This window comes from Alternaria novae-zelandiae, assembly GCF_023758075.1.
Source record: "Alternaria novae-zelandiae strain BMP 2774 chromosome Unknown scaffold_10, whole genome shotgun sequence".
In the NCBI taxonomy this organism is placed as follows: Eukaryota; Fungi; Ascomycota; class Dothideomycetes; order Pleosporales; family Pleosporaceae; genus Alternaria; species Alternaria novae-zelandiae.
Genome location: NW_026056970.1, coordinates 1,129,140 through 1,144,133, shown reverse-complemented (window position 1 = coordinate 1,144,133; position 14,994 = coordinate 1,129,140). Strand labels below are relative to the sequence as shown.

The window sequence follows — 14,994 nt, the reverse complement described above, 5'->3', positions numbered from 1 at the left end:
GCTTACTTGCTCAACGCTAGTATTCTTTCAATAGCCCTCTCCGCCGCGATCATAACACCCATAACAGGGTTCGTGGTCAGAGGCGGCACGATACTCGCATCGATGACGAACAAGTTCTGCATCCCGATCACCTTCGTATCCGTGTCAATGCAGGCCTCCATCCTACAACTGCTGCTCCAATGTTGCACATTGCCAAGTGTGAACGCGCTTGGCGTAGTCAGATAAGTCGTTATCTGCTCGATAGTCGAGTTCTTTGCAACGTTGAGCGGGTTGAGGGTAGCCGGCAGAGCTTGGAAGATGTTGTAGACGAACGTCGCAATAGCGGTCGCATCGCGGGGGTCGGCGTAGAAGTTTGATGAGGGAAGGGCGATACCCCTGGCATCAAGGTTTACGCGACCGACGGATCGGAGACCAGAAGTACCGTAAACGTTGAGCGTGATAGTTCCATTTTTCGTGAGCCTCATCGCTCCAGCAGAGTCAATGGTGCCCTGGCAACCCACTACATCATCGCCTTGTTGAATATAGTCCCAGAAGGCGCTCGTTTGGGAAGCAAACGTATAAGGACCAGATCGTTCGTTGAGGTACAGATCGACGTCGGATTGCGGCGGGTTGGAGTAGTCGTAAGCATACGAGGCAATCTCGTCAGATTGGAGCTCGATGAAGGTGTTTGGGTTATCGAAGACACCGTTGCCGACAGCGGTGTTGTTGATCCAGTCCTGAGAAGGAACTGTGACATGACCGTTCTTCGAGAGGTTTGTCAAGGTCGCTGCCTCACCAATACCAGACCACATCAACAGCTGAGGGCTGAGGAGAGCACCGGCTGAAGAGATAACCATGCCGCCTTCTTTGATGCAGATGCTGGAAGACTTCGCTGAGCCATTGGTCTGAACGTCGACGCCAGTCGCTACGCCGCCATCGCGACGAACACGCAGGACTTTAGTGCCGGTTTGGAAGGCAAAGTTCGAGCGCGCCAAGGCGGACTGCAGATAGGTCTTGACCGGACCACTCCTTTGCCCGTTCTCGTAGTACCAGATTGGGTGGCCAAATACCTTGGTCTTGTTGTGGTTCTCAATGCCATCGTTCAGGCCAACCTCTGCGAAACCCGCGCCATCAACGAGCCATTGCTTCGCAGCATCGTAACCGCTCTGCAAATACCGCTTGCCGTCTCTTGAAGGGCTGTCTGTGTTTGGTTGTTTCGCTCTGACCTTGTTGATTGCGCATTGCATGTCGTCATTCTTCCAGCCCTGGGGGAAGTAGCGATCCCAATCGTTCGCGGGTGGCTGGAAGAACAGTCCAGCGTTGATTGCGGAGTTACCACCGACGGTGCACCCTTGAAACGCGTTGACGACATCAGACGCGCATGTCAAGTTTCCTTCACCCGAGTTCGAGAAGATGGACTTGTACAGCCCGGGAACATCAACGCGGCTGAGTTCAGTTCCATTTAGCCACTCTGGGCGAGCACGACCGCCGGTCACGTAGTACGACGGGCCGCCCTGCTCTAGAAGTAGAGTCTTCTTGCCGGCTTCGCTCATGCGGTCCGCTGTAACGATACCCGCTGGACCAGAACCTGAAGAGTGTCAGTTTCGGTGCCAGATGTTGGATGCAGATATTGAAGCTTACCAACGACAATGACATCCCATTCACCACCAGCGCATTGCTCTGCCGCAGCATAGCTCGCGAACGCAGCGACCGGGAACAGGGCCTTCAACATATGAGTTGCTACCATGATGCCTTCTCTTTGATTTCGGAGGTGTTGTTTGACCTATGTTGCGAGGCTATACCTCCTGCCGTGACAAGGCCGAAGGCTGACTTTAAGCATTCCATCTCACCCTCAGCTCCTAGCAAGTACGCTTACCTAGCCTCGAGCTCTAAAGCACGGTGATGTACAAGTACCACCATGCTAAGCAAATTTGCAGCGTGAAGCTGGAGCCGACATCACCGAACACGAAGAGGTATGACGCCGTTTACGGGGTGGAGCGTGCGCAGGCCTAAACCATCGCCCAGATGCGGGCGCTTTACCTCTTCGCACGAGCTATGAGCGCATAGATCTCGCCCCGGTCGATGGCCGTAGAAGCTTGAGAATCATCGCTCCGACGGATTGGGTGCGTGGCGGTCGTTGCGTGGTTATTTTGGGACATCGGCGGCGAGCTGAAGGTGTGGCGAGGTTGCATCGTGAGGGATCCGGCCTGTCAGGAAGAAGCCCAACGTTAGCGGAAGGTGCGGCTGAGTTCGTGACTTTGCGTCAGTCATCCAGATTCTGACTCCAGTATTTCCTTCTGTCGACTCTACTGTAACTCGCATCGCAGACGACGAAATCGCGTGAGAAAGCTTGGGAAGCTTGTCGCATGCAAACTGCCCGCTCGGGCCGCTCGGAAGGATTGATTGTGGGACCTTCGTACGGGGCAAAAACTACCCGGCAAAACGTTGACATGCACACGGTGAGGTATCGCAAGACTTACAGTGTCATCGCAGGATCTCGACTTAGTCATTAACAGGTTTAGTCACCGTGGAGTCATGCGACGCACGGTTTTGTGCGAGCAACGACGCATCAGCGATTGAGATATGCGACCGTCTCGCAGCAACCTATCTTCATAACAGTCTAAACCTTACATACATGATCACCATTGCATACATCGCTGAGTTATTACGATTCAGATTTACCTCCTCTGTCACGATTGAGTAGCGGCTCTGGAGCTGTGGTCTCCCGAGACCGTAATGTTGAATGAAGCAGAAGTGCAAAAAGGATCACCAGAAATAATGTAACAACAGGGAGCGGCGACACATACGAACGTTGAACGATACTGCTGTACATACGGCACAGTGATCAGAATGACTGGTACCCACTCTGACAGGCGACTGTCTTCAAGAATGACTTGGTACCGGAGTCATCACTGAGAAGTATTTAATTCTGCTGGAAGTGATTACCACATCACTCAAACAGCTCTCAATATTCAATTCTACACACGCATCGAGTACCGTGGTTCGAAATCGCAACCACGAAACCCTGCTATCAATACCACTGGTTCACGCGACAGCAACGGCTGAAGAACGCATAGCACGGCATTTTCAACGATGGCGGAATCTCCCACGAAAGCACTTTCCATCAAGCAGTATGATGAGTACATAAGCTCTTTAACAGGTCAGTGTCCTTTTCAATTCTACATATCAATTCTAATCCGGGGCAGACTCTATCCACTATGTTTGGCAACAACAGACCCACGTTATCTTAAGGCCAGGAGAAGCACATGATGGCGGCTTCATCGCAGACATACGCGGCGACGAGGATGGTCCCAGTCTTCTTCCATGTGGAACGATCCAGAAACTTTTGAAAGAAGAAGCTTTGAGAGAGCTATTCGCTGTCGTGGAGAAAGAAGTCATTAAGACAGAAGTCATTAAGAAAGAAGTCATTAGGAAAGAAATCCTTAGGAAAGAAGTCCTTAGGAAAGAAATAACACGACACCAAGATCTGTTGCGAGATAAGACTGGCAACGATTATGCGTACCAAATCAACCCATCGAGCGATCAATCGACGTGGTCAGTAAACATACTCGATATTTCAATTTGGAATACAAAGAACGTGCTTCTTTATGGGCGAAACGAAGAGATGGAAACAGAGACCAGAGCCTTGGAATTTGTTAGCGATCTCATACAAGCGGAAGAAAGCCTTGTTCGTACAAGCGCTGCATCTCACGAACAGGTGCCGTAGGGGCTTCACAAGAATTAGAACGTTGAATTCCAATAGCGGTGGGGGACCTGAACGGGCGAGGCTGAATGTATGCTATCTGTTTCCAGAAAACATAGCTAGGGCGGAGCACGATCGGTGGATTTCTTGGTCCTGTAATATAACAGCCAATCGATTATTCTCGTCGACCAGAAGTTCTTAGTTGTCCCCAAATCAGGAGGCTACATTAAAAACCCAAAATTCTCCCGTGAGGCTGCTCAAGAACAGCACTCTCCACATCACGACCACTACTAGTCACATTGCATGTGACTGTTCATCTCGGTAAGAATTGCAGAAGAGGAACGCTGACGCTGATTAGTGTGTCATGCCAGCGGACTATTGTCCTACTTAGACTATGTTCAAGTTACACGCTCTACAGACTCATCGCACTTGCTGCTGGAGTCACGAACGATACCTAGGTAGAGGAGATGTCATCGCCATCATGACGGAAGTGCGTGCAAATTGAGTAGTCGGTGACTACACATACTGACTGCATCACGTCGACTCAAAATATGACAAGTCATACGAAGGTATTTAAACTCTCGCTGCTATAGCATACTCTTCCTTCTTCTGCCTCTATCCCCAATCGAGCGTGCGGCACCTCCTAACACCAAGCATATCGCAACAGCCTGCAATACGAACGTTCGAGAAAGCACATACAGAAACGCGGAAGCAGCGTTCCTTGCAAGATGTCGAGTGCAGAGCCAGCCGTGTCTACTGCTGGAGGCAACGAGAGTGACACATCAGAACAAGGAAGGAGCGAAGCGAGTTCATCCAGCCAAGATACTTCCCCAACCAACGAGAGTGACACGACAGAACAAGGAAGGAGCGAAGCGAGTTCATCCAGCCAAGATACTTCCCCAACCAACGAGAGTGACACGACAGAACAAGGAAGGAGTGAAGCGAGTTCATCCAGCAAAGATACGTCCCCGACCAAGGATACATCGCCAGAGGAAGAAGACGCTCCTGTTGAAGTTGAGGAATATAAATACATCACATGGACCAAAACAATAAGCTCGAAGAAGAGGTTCAAGACCAAGTACTCAAAAGAGTGTGACGAGCTAAAAGGTAGAGCATTGTTGAATGTTGTCGTTGGTGTTTGACTTACGCGTGCTAGCTCTCATTGCAAGACTATGGCCTAAAGTTCGTGGCTATCATCCTGAAGTTATCGTCCGCCACAAAGACGGACCAAATTATCTCGTCGACGTAGCTGATGCGGATGACAAAGACTCGGAGGATAAGATTACGCTATTACCGCAAGGCGAGCTCCCTTCGAAACCGAAGCTTAGAGTTGCAATCATGGACTTGATTGAGGAACTAAAGTCCCTGGACGAAGATAAGAGCTGGAATGCGGTTGATTTGGAGGACGTCGACGCCGTTGAGGCAGAAACTGGAATTCTCAAGGAGCGTTTGCAGGCCACATGTCCGGAACGCTGGGAGCTGCGGGGAAAACCGAAGGGAAAACCACCAGTATGGCATTCGATAATCGAAAAAACGAAGGATGGTCGACACTGGGAACGCATTGGTTCGAAAGACTTTGACTCGGAGCTCAAGATGGCTCTATGGATGAGGAGGCAAGTGAAAAGAGCGCTACTTGCTTCCCTGGATACAGCGAAGAACGATCAGCCAAAGAGGGAGTCGGCAAAGAAGGATTTGCCAAAGAAAGATTCGGCGAAGAAACCACAGAGAAACGGTTACTGGGTGAGGAACCAAAAAAAGTGAGTAAGGGTGGTGAAGACTGGTTATCAGAAGCTCATCAGCAGGGAGGGATCTCTCAGTTCAACACTAATTACCTGGCGGGGTCAGCGATGCCCGTGTCCTTTAATACCATAGTTGTAGTATTCCCCACGTCTCGATACATTGGTCACTGTTGTCGATCTGGCGGTTATGTGATTTGTTCTGCGCATTCGTCGCTTGCGTGCCTCACGAATCTCCATTCCAGTAGACCATCGCAGTGTTGCCTCCATGGCTAGGCCAGGGCTCCGCCGATGCCTGAAACTCTCGTAGTGACTACACGCATACGAACATAACACGTTATAATACTACAGACGTCATCAGCAAAGCACTCAGTATCTCTGCCGCTATCCGGAGCGACATCTGTCGTGAAATTTCCCATGGTGTAAAGCAATGAGATGTAACCGGTGATTCAATTACCTACATATCCTCGATTGTCCATGCCAACTCACTTAGCCCATGAGCTGCAACTGATCCGTTGGCGGCCACCTCGTCTGCGCGAAGCTCAAACACCGCTTGATACTCTGCAGATACTTCCGCGTCATCTCGTCGCTCATGATATGCGCCGCGTTCTTGTCGCTCTCATGCAGCTTTTCTCGCGCGCTTCTCTCGTGAATACCCACCATGGTGACACCAATGGGCCACGCGGCCTTGCCGATACTAAGACGTAGATAACCATCGTTCGCATCGACATATCTTCGCTCCTGCGCAGCGTGCACAATCTCGACAACCGGCTCGACGATACTGTCTGGCAGATCAAACTTCTCCAACTTCTTAAACAGTGGCCGCATGTTCTCGCGCGCTTGTACCATGGCGGCGTAGGCTTGCTTTCCTTGGTAGCTCTCCTTGACTTCGAGGTCTCGGCGTAGGAGTGTGAGGTCCCACTCTTTCAGCACCATGGTAAAGTAGCTCGCCAGTTGTCTGAAAAGGAACTCGCGACCCTCCTTGTCCTTGGGTACCTGGGGGCTGACCTTCATGTCCTTCTCCGGTACGAGTTGTAGTGTTGTGGGTATCGGACCGTCCGTCATGATGGCTGCCAGGCTGTCTGCGCCGACGCGCTTCTTGTATCGCTTCAAGCGTTGTTTGTGTGTCTCGCCGAATAGCCGCGCTGGCTCATCGAGGGCTCTTAGCTTTGCGACGAGCTCTTCGTCTTCGATATCTTCATCTTCGGGGACCGGTGTGCCGTCTCCTTCGCCGTCCTTCTTCTTAGGTGGAAGATCAGGGAGACCTAGCCGCTTTCGCCGCTGTCTTTCCTCTGCCTCTTCCTCTTCTTCCCTTATGCGTCTTGATTCCTCGGCCATGCGCATGCGCTTTTCCCGGCGCTCGGCTTCCCTTTCGGCTTCGTCTTCTTCGGCTTTGCGCTTCTTCTCGTGACGTTCTCGCCGTGCCTTCTCCGCGGCTTCTTGCTCGGCGACGTATGCGGCTTGCCGTTGTGCTTCGATTTCGCTGCGCTTCAGGTACTTTTTCTCGGTCGGTTCGGCTGGTGAGGCTGTGTCTTTGCCCTTTTTGATATGTGCGGACATCAACTTTGCGAAATCCATGTTGGCGACTGTGATGTTCGGGGTCTAAAGTGAGTCAACGTGTTGAAGATGAGTCAGTGTTGTTTGCGACGTGGAGGCTCACCTGCGCCTTCCAGTGGAAGGTACGTGCCGAGGAAGGCGCTAGTGGGAGCTCTCCGCGTCCCGGTCGCGTTCCTTCCTCCCCAAACTCTCCAAACACATTCACATCTTGCGCCTGACGTCACCTCCTCACGACTTTCCTAGCGAATTATCGCTACGTGCCTGCGAATTTCGAAAAATCTTCATACATTGACTAGCCTGATAGTCCACAAGGCTGCAGACCTCACAATGGCGGCTCCCGCGAAGATTGACCGTCAAACAACGACGCCCTTCCTGTTGCGCCTTTTCTTCAAGCAGAACTCGTTCCATAGGTGCGCATTGCTCCTAGTCTCAAGATTGTATGAAATAAACACGTACTGATAGCTCAAAGACTGGACGAATTTGACCCAACACTACCACGTCTCCCAACCAACGTTCAAATCTACACATGGCAGAGCTGTAGTCTGCGCGAGCTATGCACACTACTCCTGAGCGCAGTACCAACATTACTACCGCAGCCGTACGCCGGATCGCGCATTGCATTTCGACTCGTATACCCAGACATACAAGGCTCCAACCGACCAGGCGCGCCAGGGCGATTCATATCGCGCGACATAGGCTCCGTCATTGTAGGCGCGCGCCCAAGGGATGAGGACATTGATATGGACGGCGTGGAGGGAGGAAGTGTCACAGAAGCTCTGAAGCAACTTGACGGCGACGCAGACAAGACACTGGGGGATGTCAGATTTATGATAGGCGACTATGTGGCATGCGCTATACTTCCCCCGCTACCCGACGGTAGTGTACCGGCTGCACCTCCGCCACTATCTGGGCCGGGTCGAGGACCGCCTTCAGGGCCGTATGGCGGACGACCGCGCGAGAACGGCTTCGGTGGACGGGGAGACTATGGCGGCTTCGGCAGAGGTGGTAGGGGTGGTGGAGGCAGATTCGACGATAGAAGATTAAGTGGAGGTGGTGTACCGTTTGGTGAATGGAGAAGAGGTGAAGCGCCGCCAGATCGAGAGCTTGGCTTTGGAAGAGGGGGCAGAGGCGGACGAGGAGGTGGAGATGACTGGCGCGATCGAGGCAGAGGGCGGGGACGATGGTAGTACAAAGCTCTGACTATGAGTTCATGACGCAGCTGTGGCGACTCAGTAGGATTCTCAGCGCCGCAAAGGCCATGATGGCGCCCAAGCAAGCAACTTTACGAAACACCCAGTCACCGTTTGAAGCCGGTGAGTCACTATGACCGCTCGTAGGATGAGTTAACATTGAGGTTGACGGATACATCGTAGCATCACCCAGTCTACCGAGTCGCTATCAAGCTTCGGATTTGTCTACACGCTTCAGCAGCGTGCGATATCCCCTCCCCTCACCTCCTTGTCGCTGTAAAGTCTACCACATGAACTCGCCCTCACGAACCGTTCCATCGTTGTAGCCACAAGTCTGCCATACGAACTCGCCTTCCCAACATCTTTGCTTGTTGTAGCCACAAACTCCTCCGTATAACGTCACTGTTTGGAAGACTTCTCGGCCTTGATTTCCTCCAATAGTTTTACGTGGGCGGTCACTAAGTCCGGCACAGCTGGACCTCTCCGGTATTCCTCCTTTGTGTCGCCCACGATATAAACTACAGCGGTTATCTGGTCGTCTTCTTCCAAGTCCTCGCACTTGTACTTTCGATCGCATCCCTTTCCTCCACTTTGGCTGAGCTGACGTTCTTGGAGAAGGTCTGCATATGAGTTTGTCAATACCAGTCCGACATAGCGGCCATCAAACTCACCCTCAATCCGCCTCTTGTATCGCTTTACCTTTTTCCCGTCCTCCTGGCTCAATAAGGGCTTCTCGTCGATAGCCGGCTGCTCGTTGCACTTCGGTGTTTCGAATGCTTTCAAGGGCATACGCAGTATTTGGAAAACGGTATATTGGTAGTAAAGGATACATCGAAGCGGGTGCAGCGGTTTTGATCATGGTGATGAGTCTTTTGGTGTGAGTGTGTGTGTATGTGACATTGCTCGGAAGTGACTGCGAGTGACTCTCGTCATTGTAGCGTGAAGGACGTCGACGAACATGCGATCAATTTACGTGAGCTATCATAGGATCCAGCAGCATACGTTGATTCAAAGGCTTGTTGAGCTGTGAACTCAGGTTCAACTAGAAGTATACGAACGAGGTGGAGATGATGATGCCGCCCTGTTCAAAGTCCATGTAGGCGCAAACAGCCTGGTAATTACGGTCTATCTCCAACAGACAGTGGTTTGTATTCCTAAACATCAGGATGAATGATTCAATTTCAGCTTGGCGAACTCAAGTCGATATCTCATCAACATGTAGTGGCGATGAGATGTGTGGTGCATGTAGCAAGTATCATCCCAATTCGGTTAGTGCGATCTTGTCTGATAAGGGCTAGTTTTCCCTACGTTGCAGCGGACACTTCACCACGACGATTCACGCGCAAGGCATGTGTCCGCACCGTGAACGTTGGCGCTCACACCTACAATATGGACAAGACCTATCGTTATCAAGCGCTCGATCGTTGCCTCTCCCAAATACGGATCTTTAGTCTGCTCCCGGCATCTGATCATAATGCCCCACTGCGAGGCAAGCTCCACACCGAACGATTCTCACCGACTCCGCCAACTTATGAAGCCATTTCATATGTGTGGAGAGAATGGAATGGAGAAGAACTGCTTGAAGTGGATGGTAAGGGATTAATGATAACCTGCAATCTCGCTCTCGGTTTGAGACGCGTAAGATATAAAGACCGGACACGAGATCTGTGGATAGATGCGGTGTGTATAGACCAAAGCAATCCAGAAGAAAAGTCTCAGCAGGTTCAAAAGATGCATCAAATCTACACATCGGCGTCAAGGGTGCTTATCTGGCTGGGAACCATGGTACTCTCGGATCGGACGGATCACAATTTTCGGGAATTGCGGATGAAGGACGAAGATGCGAGCAGACATATCAATCGCGCCATGGACTATCTAGAACGCTTGCAGCAGCAGGGTTTTGAGGGTCTCGAGGATGAAGAGTACGACGTTGATGATAACCTCGGGAAGCTGTTCGGAAGCCAATGGTGGAAGCGAGTTTGGACCATCCAAGAGGGTGTGGTAGCCAACGAACACTCGCTCGTACTGTGGGGGTCTCGGGAGATCTCGTGGGCATATCTTATCAACCTAGTGGAACGTACGAACTTGTTACATGAAGAGATCAATCCCGGAATATCTTGGGAGCATCCAGCTTCAGACTTTGTACGGGTCTATCGGCATTACCATAGCTCTGGGACGACACCCCTGGAGAAACTCATATACGCGTCATATGGGAGATCTGCGTCCGACCCTCGGGATCTCGTATATGCTCTGCTCGGTCTCGTAAAGAGACAAACTCTTGAAACTATCGCGCCTGATTATACGCAAACAGTTACGTGGGCATTCCAAAGAGCCGTCGTCAGCGTTATCATAGAACGGCAAGATCTCGAATTCTTGTTGAACATCGTGGTGCGGCGATCGGAAGTGAATTAGACTGAGAAGCAGAATTGGGCGCTAAAGGGTAAAGTTGCAAACACAAACCTGCGCGGCTAAAATCTAAAAGCTAACTTAACCTTAGGTTAGCATTCTTATATAAGTACTAGAGTTAAAAAGCCTATTAAAAATAGAGTTTATAAACATATACTTCTTTTTATAATATATAGTACTAAAGTAAGTTTAGAAGTACTATATATAGAAGTAGAGTTATAGTAATAGTACGTAAAGAAAAGTAAGTATTAATAGGCTTTTCTTTTTATACGTTTAAAGAGAGTAAGCACTCTTTAGCTTTCTCTTATTAAGTATAGATACTTACGTAATGTATATTATTATATATAGAATTTTTTAGAGCTATAAATAAAATAAAAGTTAGTAGACTTACTAGAAATTATACTATAAACCTTAGAAATACTAAGTATTAAGCCTTAAATAACACTTAATATATTAGTTCTTATTCTCTTTATACGTTAACTATATAACTTCTATTATACTATAGCTATTATACTCTCTAAGTATACTAATAGCTATAGTTTTAACTTAACTATAAAAATAATACCTTAGAAGTAAACGTTAAAAGGCTATTATAACCTTAGAAGATATAAGAAAAGGTTTATAGGCTTACGCTATACTAGGTATATAACTACTCTAGTCTTTATAGTATAGTTACTATACGTACATCTTTATCTAGCGTAGTATAGACTATAAATATTAATACTATTCTCTTAGTATTTCTAAGAGCTACTATAAGAAGGTATAGAGAATCTTATATATATAGAAGAGAGTAAACTCTACTATAAAGCCTTTAAAGTGTTAAAGTGTAATACTACTAATATTTAGAGTAGTAGAGATTAGAACTACTAAGAAATAGGTATAGAGTATCTAAAATTATAATAGCTATTTAGTGTAGGCTAAAAAGAGTATATATACTAGATAGTAACTATAGTGTAAAATCTACTAAGGTATTATAGTAATAGAGTAGAAAATAAAGAGGTTATAAAAGCTATATATTTCTATGCATTCTATCTAAAATAATTAGAAGAAACTAGATCTTAAGAAGAAATAGGCTATATATAAGGCTACTATAAATTAGCTATAGTAGCACTTTAAATCTTTATATATTTAGTTAAAGAATATTAGATTTTATATAGATAAAGTTATAGATATCTAAGCGTAGATACTAGAAAGACTAAAAGCTTAGAATAAAGAGCTAGGTAAATGTTAGAAAAAAGAAAAAGAAGAGCTAAGCGTGCTAGAGAGATAGAATAAAAGAGAAGTAGTAGTAGAAAAAAGAGAATAAGAGAATAGAGCTCTACTTATATAACCTTATTCTTTATATTATATTTAGTCTAGTAAATATAAAGAGTTACTTAGAAGAAATAAGATTTTAATTAAGAGGTCTAGAAATATATATTCTTACTCTTACTTCTAGAGTTTAGCTTAGTCTATCTAGTGTTATACTTAGTACGTAAAGTAGCTATCTAAATACAGCTCTTAAGCTCTTCTAGTGTACGCCTCTACTACTATAGCTTATTACGCTTCTTTTAGCTCTTTAGAGGCGCAATCTTAGTAGAAATAAGAGTTTAGAGCTTAATATTCTTATTACTATATTTATAGTCTAATTAATATTCGCTATATAAAATATAGAATAAAACTTATTCTCTATATATATATCTTAACTATTATTCTTCTTTCTAAAGTTACTAGTATAAGACTAAGATTATCTAAGAGATATTAAGCGCGTTCTAACAGCTATTTATAATAATATTCTTAGTCTTAATAAGGTATTTACTCTAAATAGCTATTTTTTATATAGACTTTTTCTTTCTATAACTTAAGAGATACGTAAAATAGTAGTAGAGTAAGAAGTATTATAATTATTATACTTATAGGCGCAGAGCCTTCTACTAGATATAAAGCTAAGTCTAGAAAGTAAAGTAGTTAGTATAGAGCAAGAAAGAGACTAGAGAAGAGATAGTAAAGCTTATAAAGTATAAGGTTTTAAAATAAAAGGTAGTAAGTAAGTAGTAGAATATAATATATAAAATAAAAATTAGAAGCTAACTCTACGCTATCTAAGGTAGCTACTAAGAAGGTAAGAGAAAAAGCTTATAGATTTAGAAGTTATAGCTAAGAGTAAAGATATTATAATAAACTCTAACGCAAAGAAGAAAAATATAATTAGAATTAATAAGCTTTAAAATAAAAGACTAGAGAAAAGGTAAGAGAGAACTTATAAATTCTAGCTAGTCTACTAGTTACTATAAAGTAGTAGTGCTTTAGAACTAGGTAGAATTTCTATAGTAAGTAGAAAAGTAGATAACTAGTTAGTATATAGTACTATAGAACAGAATCTTATAATAAATAAAGCTATAATAGTAGAATCTAGACATTACAAGAGTAGTTAAAGTAGTAGATTAGATAAACTTTAAATATCTAGTATAGACTATATTTATATACTACGTAACTACTTTTACATTTACTTATACTTCTTTTATACTTACTATATATAACTAGAATTTAGTTCTAGTATTGCGTATTAGCTATAAACGCGTTATTATAATAATATAGACTTATAAAAATAGGTAGTAGTACGCTCTTCTTTATTATTAAAAGTAATAAGTCTTATTTTCTATTATTTATAGTAATTAAATAGCTATACCTATTAATAATAAAAAGGCGCTCTAGAAATGCTATATAATATAACCTACTATATTAAAATTAAAGCGTCTAAACATTATCTTCTAGAATTAGAAAAGTAGTAGTTTATATTTTCTAAAGGTTTTAAGACTAATATACTCTACTTAGCTATCTACCTTTTTAAGCTCTACCTGTTTATTCTCTATATTCTATAAGAATTAACGTTAGAAAGACTAGAAAAAATAAGTGTTAGTTAGTGTATACTGCAAAAAAACTCTTCTTTATATACTATATCTCTAATATAGATATCTTATAGAAGCAGCTATATAGAAGAAGCTCTCTATCTTTAGTACTATTAGAGCTATTATTACCTATAGTAAGGCGCTGTAGTACTAAGAGTTAGTAGCTAGAATGTTAGAGATAATAAGGTATAGCTTATAAACTATAATATCTTATAGCTATAATAGTAAGAGTAGGTATTACTATTACTCTAAAAGCAAGACCTAGTTAATATAAGTAAGTATTATAGAAGCTATAGGTTCTTAGAATTACTAAAGCTTTTTTTTTATTATCTTAGAGTTCTTAAGTCTTTTTCTCTAACGTAATTACTAGTAGATATATCTTATAGTAGCTTCTAGAGCTAGTAAAGCTACTCTTAGGTAGCTAACTATTCTGCTTTTTATACTCTTTAATTTCTAGAGCTTTTACTATAGTTACGTAAGTTTACTAGGTTAATAAGGTAGAAGCTTATTATATACTAACTAGTGCTACCTAGTCTTTATCTAGTGTAGCACTATTGCCTCTATCTCTATTAATAGCCTTATTAAGTATAGGCAGTAAGAGTAAGTATAATAAAGAGTAATAGAGGCTCTAAGATTATTACTACTAGACTCTATTATTTCTGCGTAGCCTATATAGTGCAGAATTAATAGAAACCTTATATAGTAGCTTAAAGTTTATAGAAGCTAGCTTATTATCTAGAATATTATAGATATTCTAGGTTTTATTAGTAGTAACCTTAGAAATAGCAAGCTTATTCTATTACTTTTAGAACTTTCTACTAACTTCTTACGCACGCAGTTTAGGTAGCTTTCTATTCTTCTTTAATTAGAAAGCTATTACTAGTAATAAAATATATTAAAGAGAAAAGTAAAAGGCTATGTAAAGAAGAGTAGAGATTATAATAGATATAGAGCGTTATATCTATATTTATAACGCGTTAGTTATAATATAGAGTATGTAGAGAATTTTAGAGTTATAAGATAGAAAAATATAGTAGAACTATATAGTTTATAGTAATAGGCTTAGAGAGCGCTAATCTATATATAACGTAATATTACTAGACCTAAAGAGAAATTTATTAGTATTTATAAGAATTTTATTATAAAACCTATAATCTAATAACTACGCTAGAGCTTATACCTATAGCTTCTTCTATATACGTAATATAGGCTGTCTTTATTAGAGAAGAGATAGAGATAGTCTATCTAGCTATACACCTACTTGTTAAAAACGCTAATTATATACTAAATAATTATTTCTATATTAAATTTCTTACTCTAACCTCTCTATTAAATAAGCGTAATAATATTCTATATCTTATTTATTATATACTACTATGCAGCCTTTTATTAAAAGAAGTAGCTACTATATAGCTAAACCTCTTTACTAATATTATATAGGTTATAGTAGAAGTTTTAGAGAAAGGTTATATAGCTTTATAGAGTATTAGCGTATAAAAGCTTAGTGTTTCTAGTAAATAGTACTAGCTTCTTCT

General features: G+C 43.8%; 5 protein-coding genes across 5 annotated transcripts; 2 read left to right on the top strand and 3 right to left on the bottom strand.

Annotated features, from left to right (window-relative positions):
- Positions 1–2: 2 nt before the first annotated feature.
- Positions 3–1,726, bottom strand: J4E88_005734 (uncharacterized protein; the record flags this gene model as incomplete). Its single annotated transcript, XM_049399368.1, has 2 exons — positions 3–1,567; positions 1,621–1,726. The coding sequence occupies 2 exons, from the start codon at positions 1,724–1,726 to the stop codon at positions 3–5; spliced, it is 1,671 nt and encodes a 556-aa protein (XP_049255159.1).
- A 2,684-nt stretch (positions 1,727–4,410) lies between these two features.
- On the top strand, positions 4,411–5,443 carry J4E88_005733 (uncharacterized protein; the record flags this gene model as incomplete). The annotated part of the gene is made up of 2 exons (XM_049399367.1): positions 4,411–4,789; positions 4,839–5,443. 2 exons carry the CDS (start codon positions 4,411–4,413, stop codon positions 5,441–5,443), a joined length of 984 nt encoding a protein of 327 aa, XP_049255158.1.
- Positions 5,444–5,907: 464 nt separating this feature from the next.
- On the bottom strand, positions 5,908–6,996 carry J4E88_005732 (uncharacterized protein; the record flags this gene model as incomplete). Its single annotated transcript, XM_049399366.1, has 1 exon — positions 5,908–6,996. The coding sequence occupies one exon, from the start codon at positions 6,994–6,996 to the stop codon at positions 5,908–5,910; it is 1,089 nt and encodes a 362-aa protein (XP_049255157.1).
- A 306-nt stretch (positions 6,997–7,302) lies between these two features.
- J4E88_005731 (uncharacterized protein) lies at positions 7,303–8,162 on the top strand (the record flags this gene model as incomplete). Its single annotated transcript, XM_049399365.1, has 2 exons — positions 7,303–7,385; positions 7,445–8,162. The coding sequence occupies 2 exons, from the start codon at positions 7,303–7,305 to the stop codon at positions 8,160–8,162; spliced, it is 801 nt and encodes a 266-aa protein (XP_049255156.1).
- A 402-nt stretch (positions 8,163–8,564) lies between these two features.
- On the bottom strand, positions 8,565–8,954 carry J4E88_005730 (uncharacterized protein; the record flags this gene model as incomplete). Its single annotated transcript, XM_049399364.1, has 2 exons — positions 8,565–8,785; positions 8,837–8,954. The coding sequence occupies 2 exons, from the start codon at positions 8,952–8,954 to the stop codon at positions 8,565–8,567; spliced, it is 339 nt and encodes a 112-aa protein (XP_049255155.1).
- Between the last annotated feature and the right edge of the window lie 6,040 nt (positions 8,955–14,994).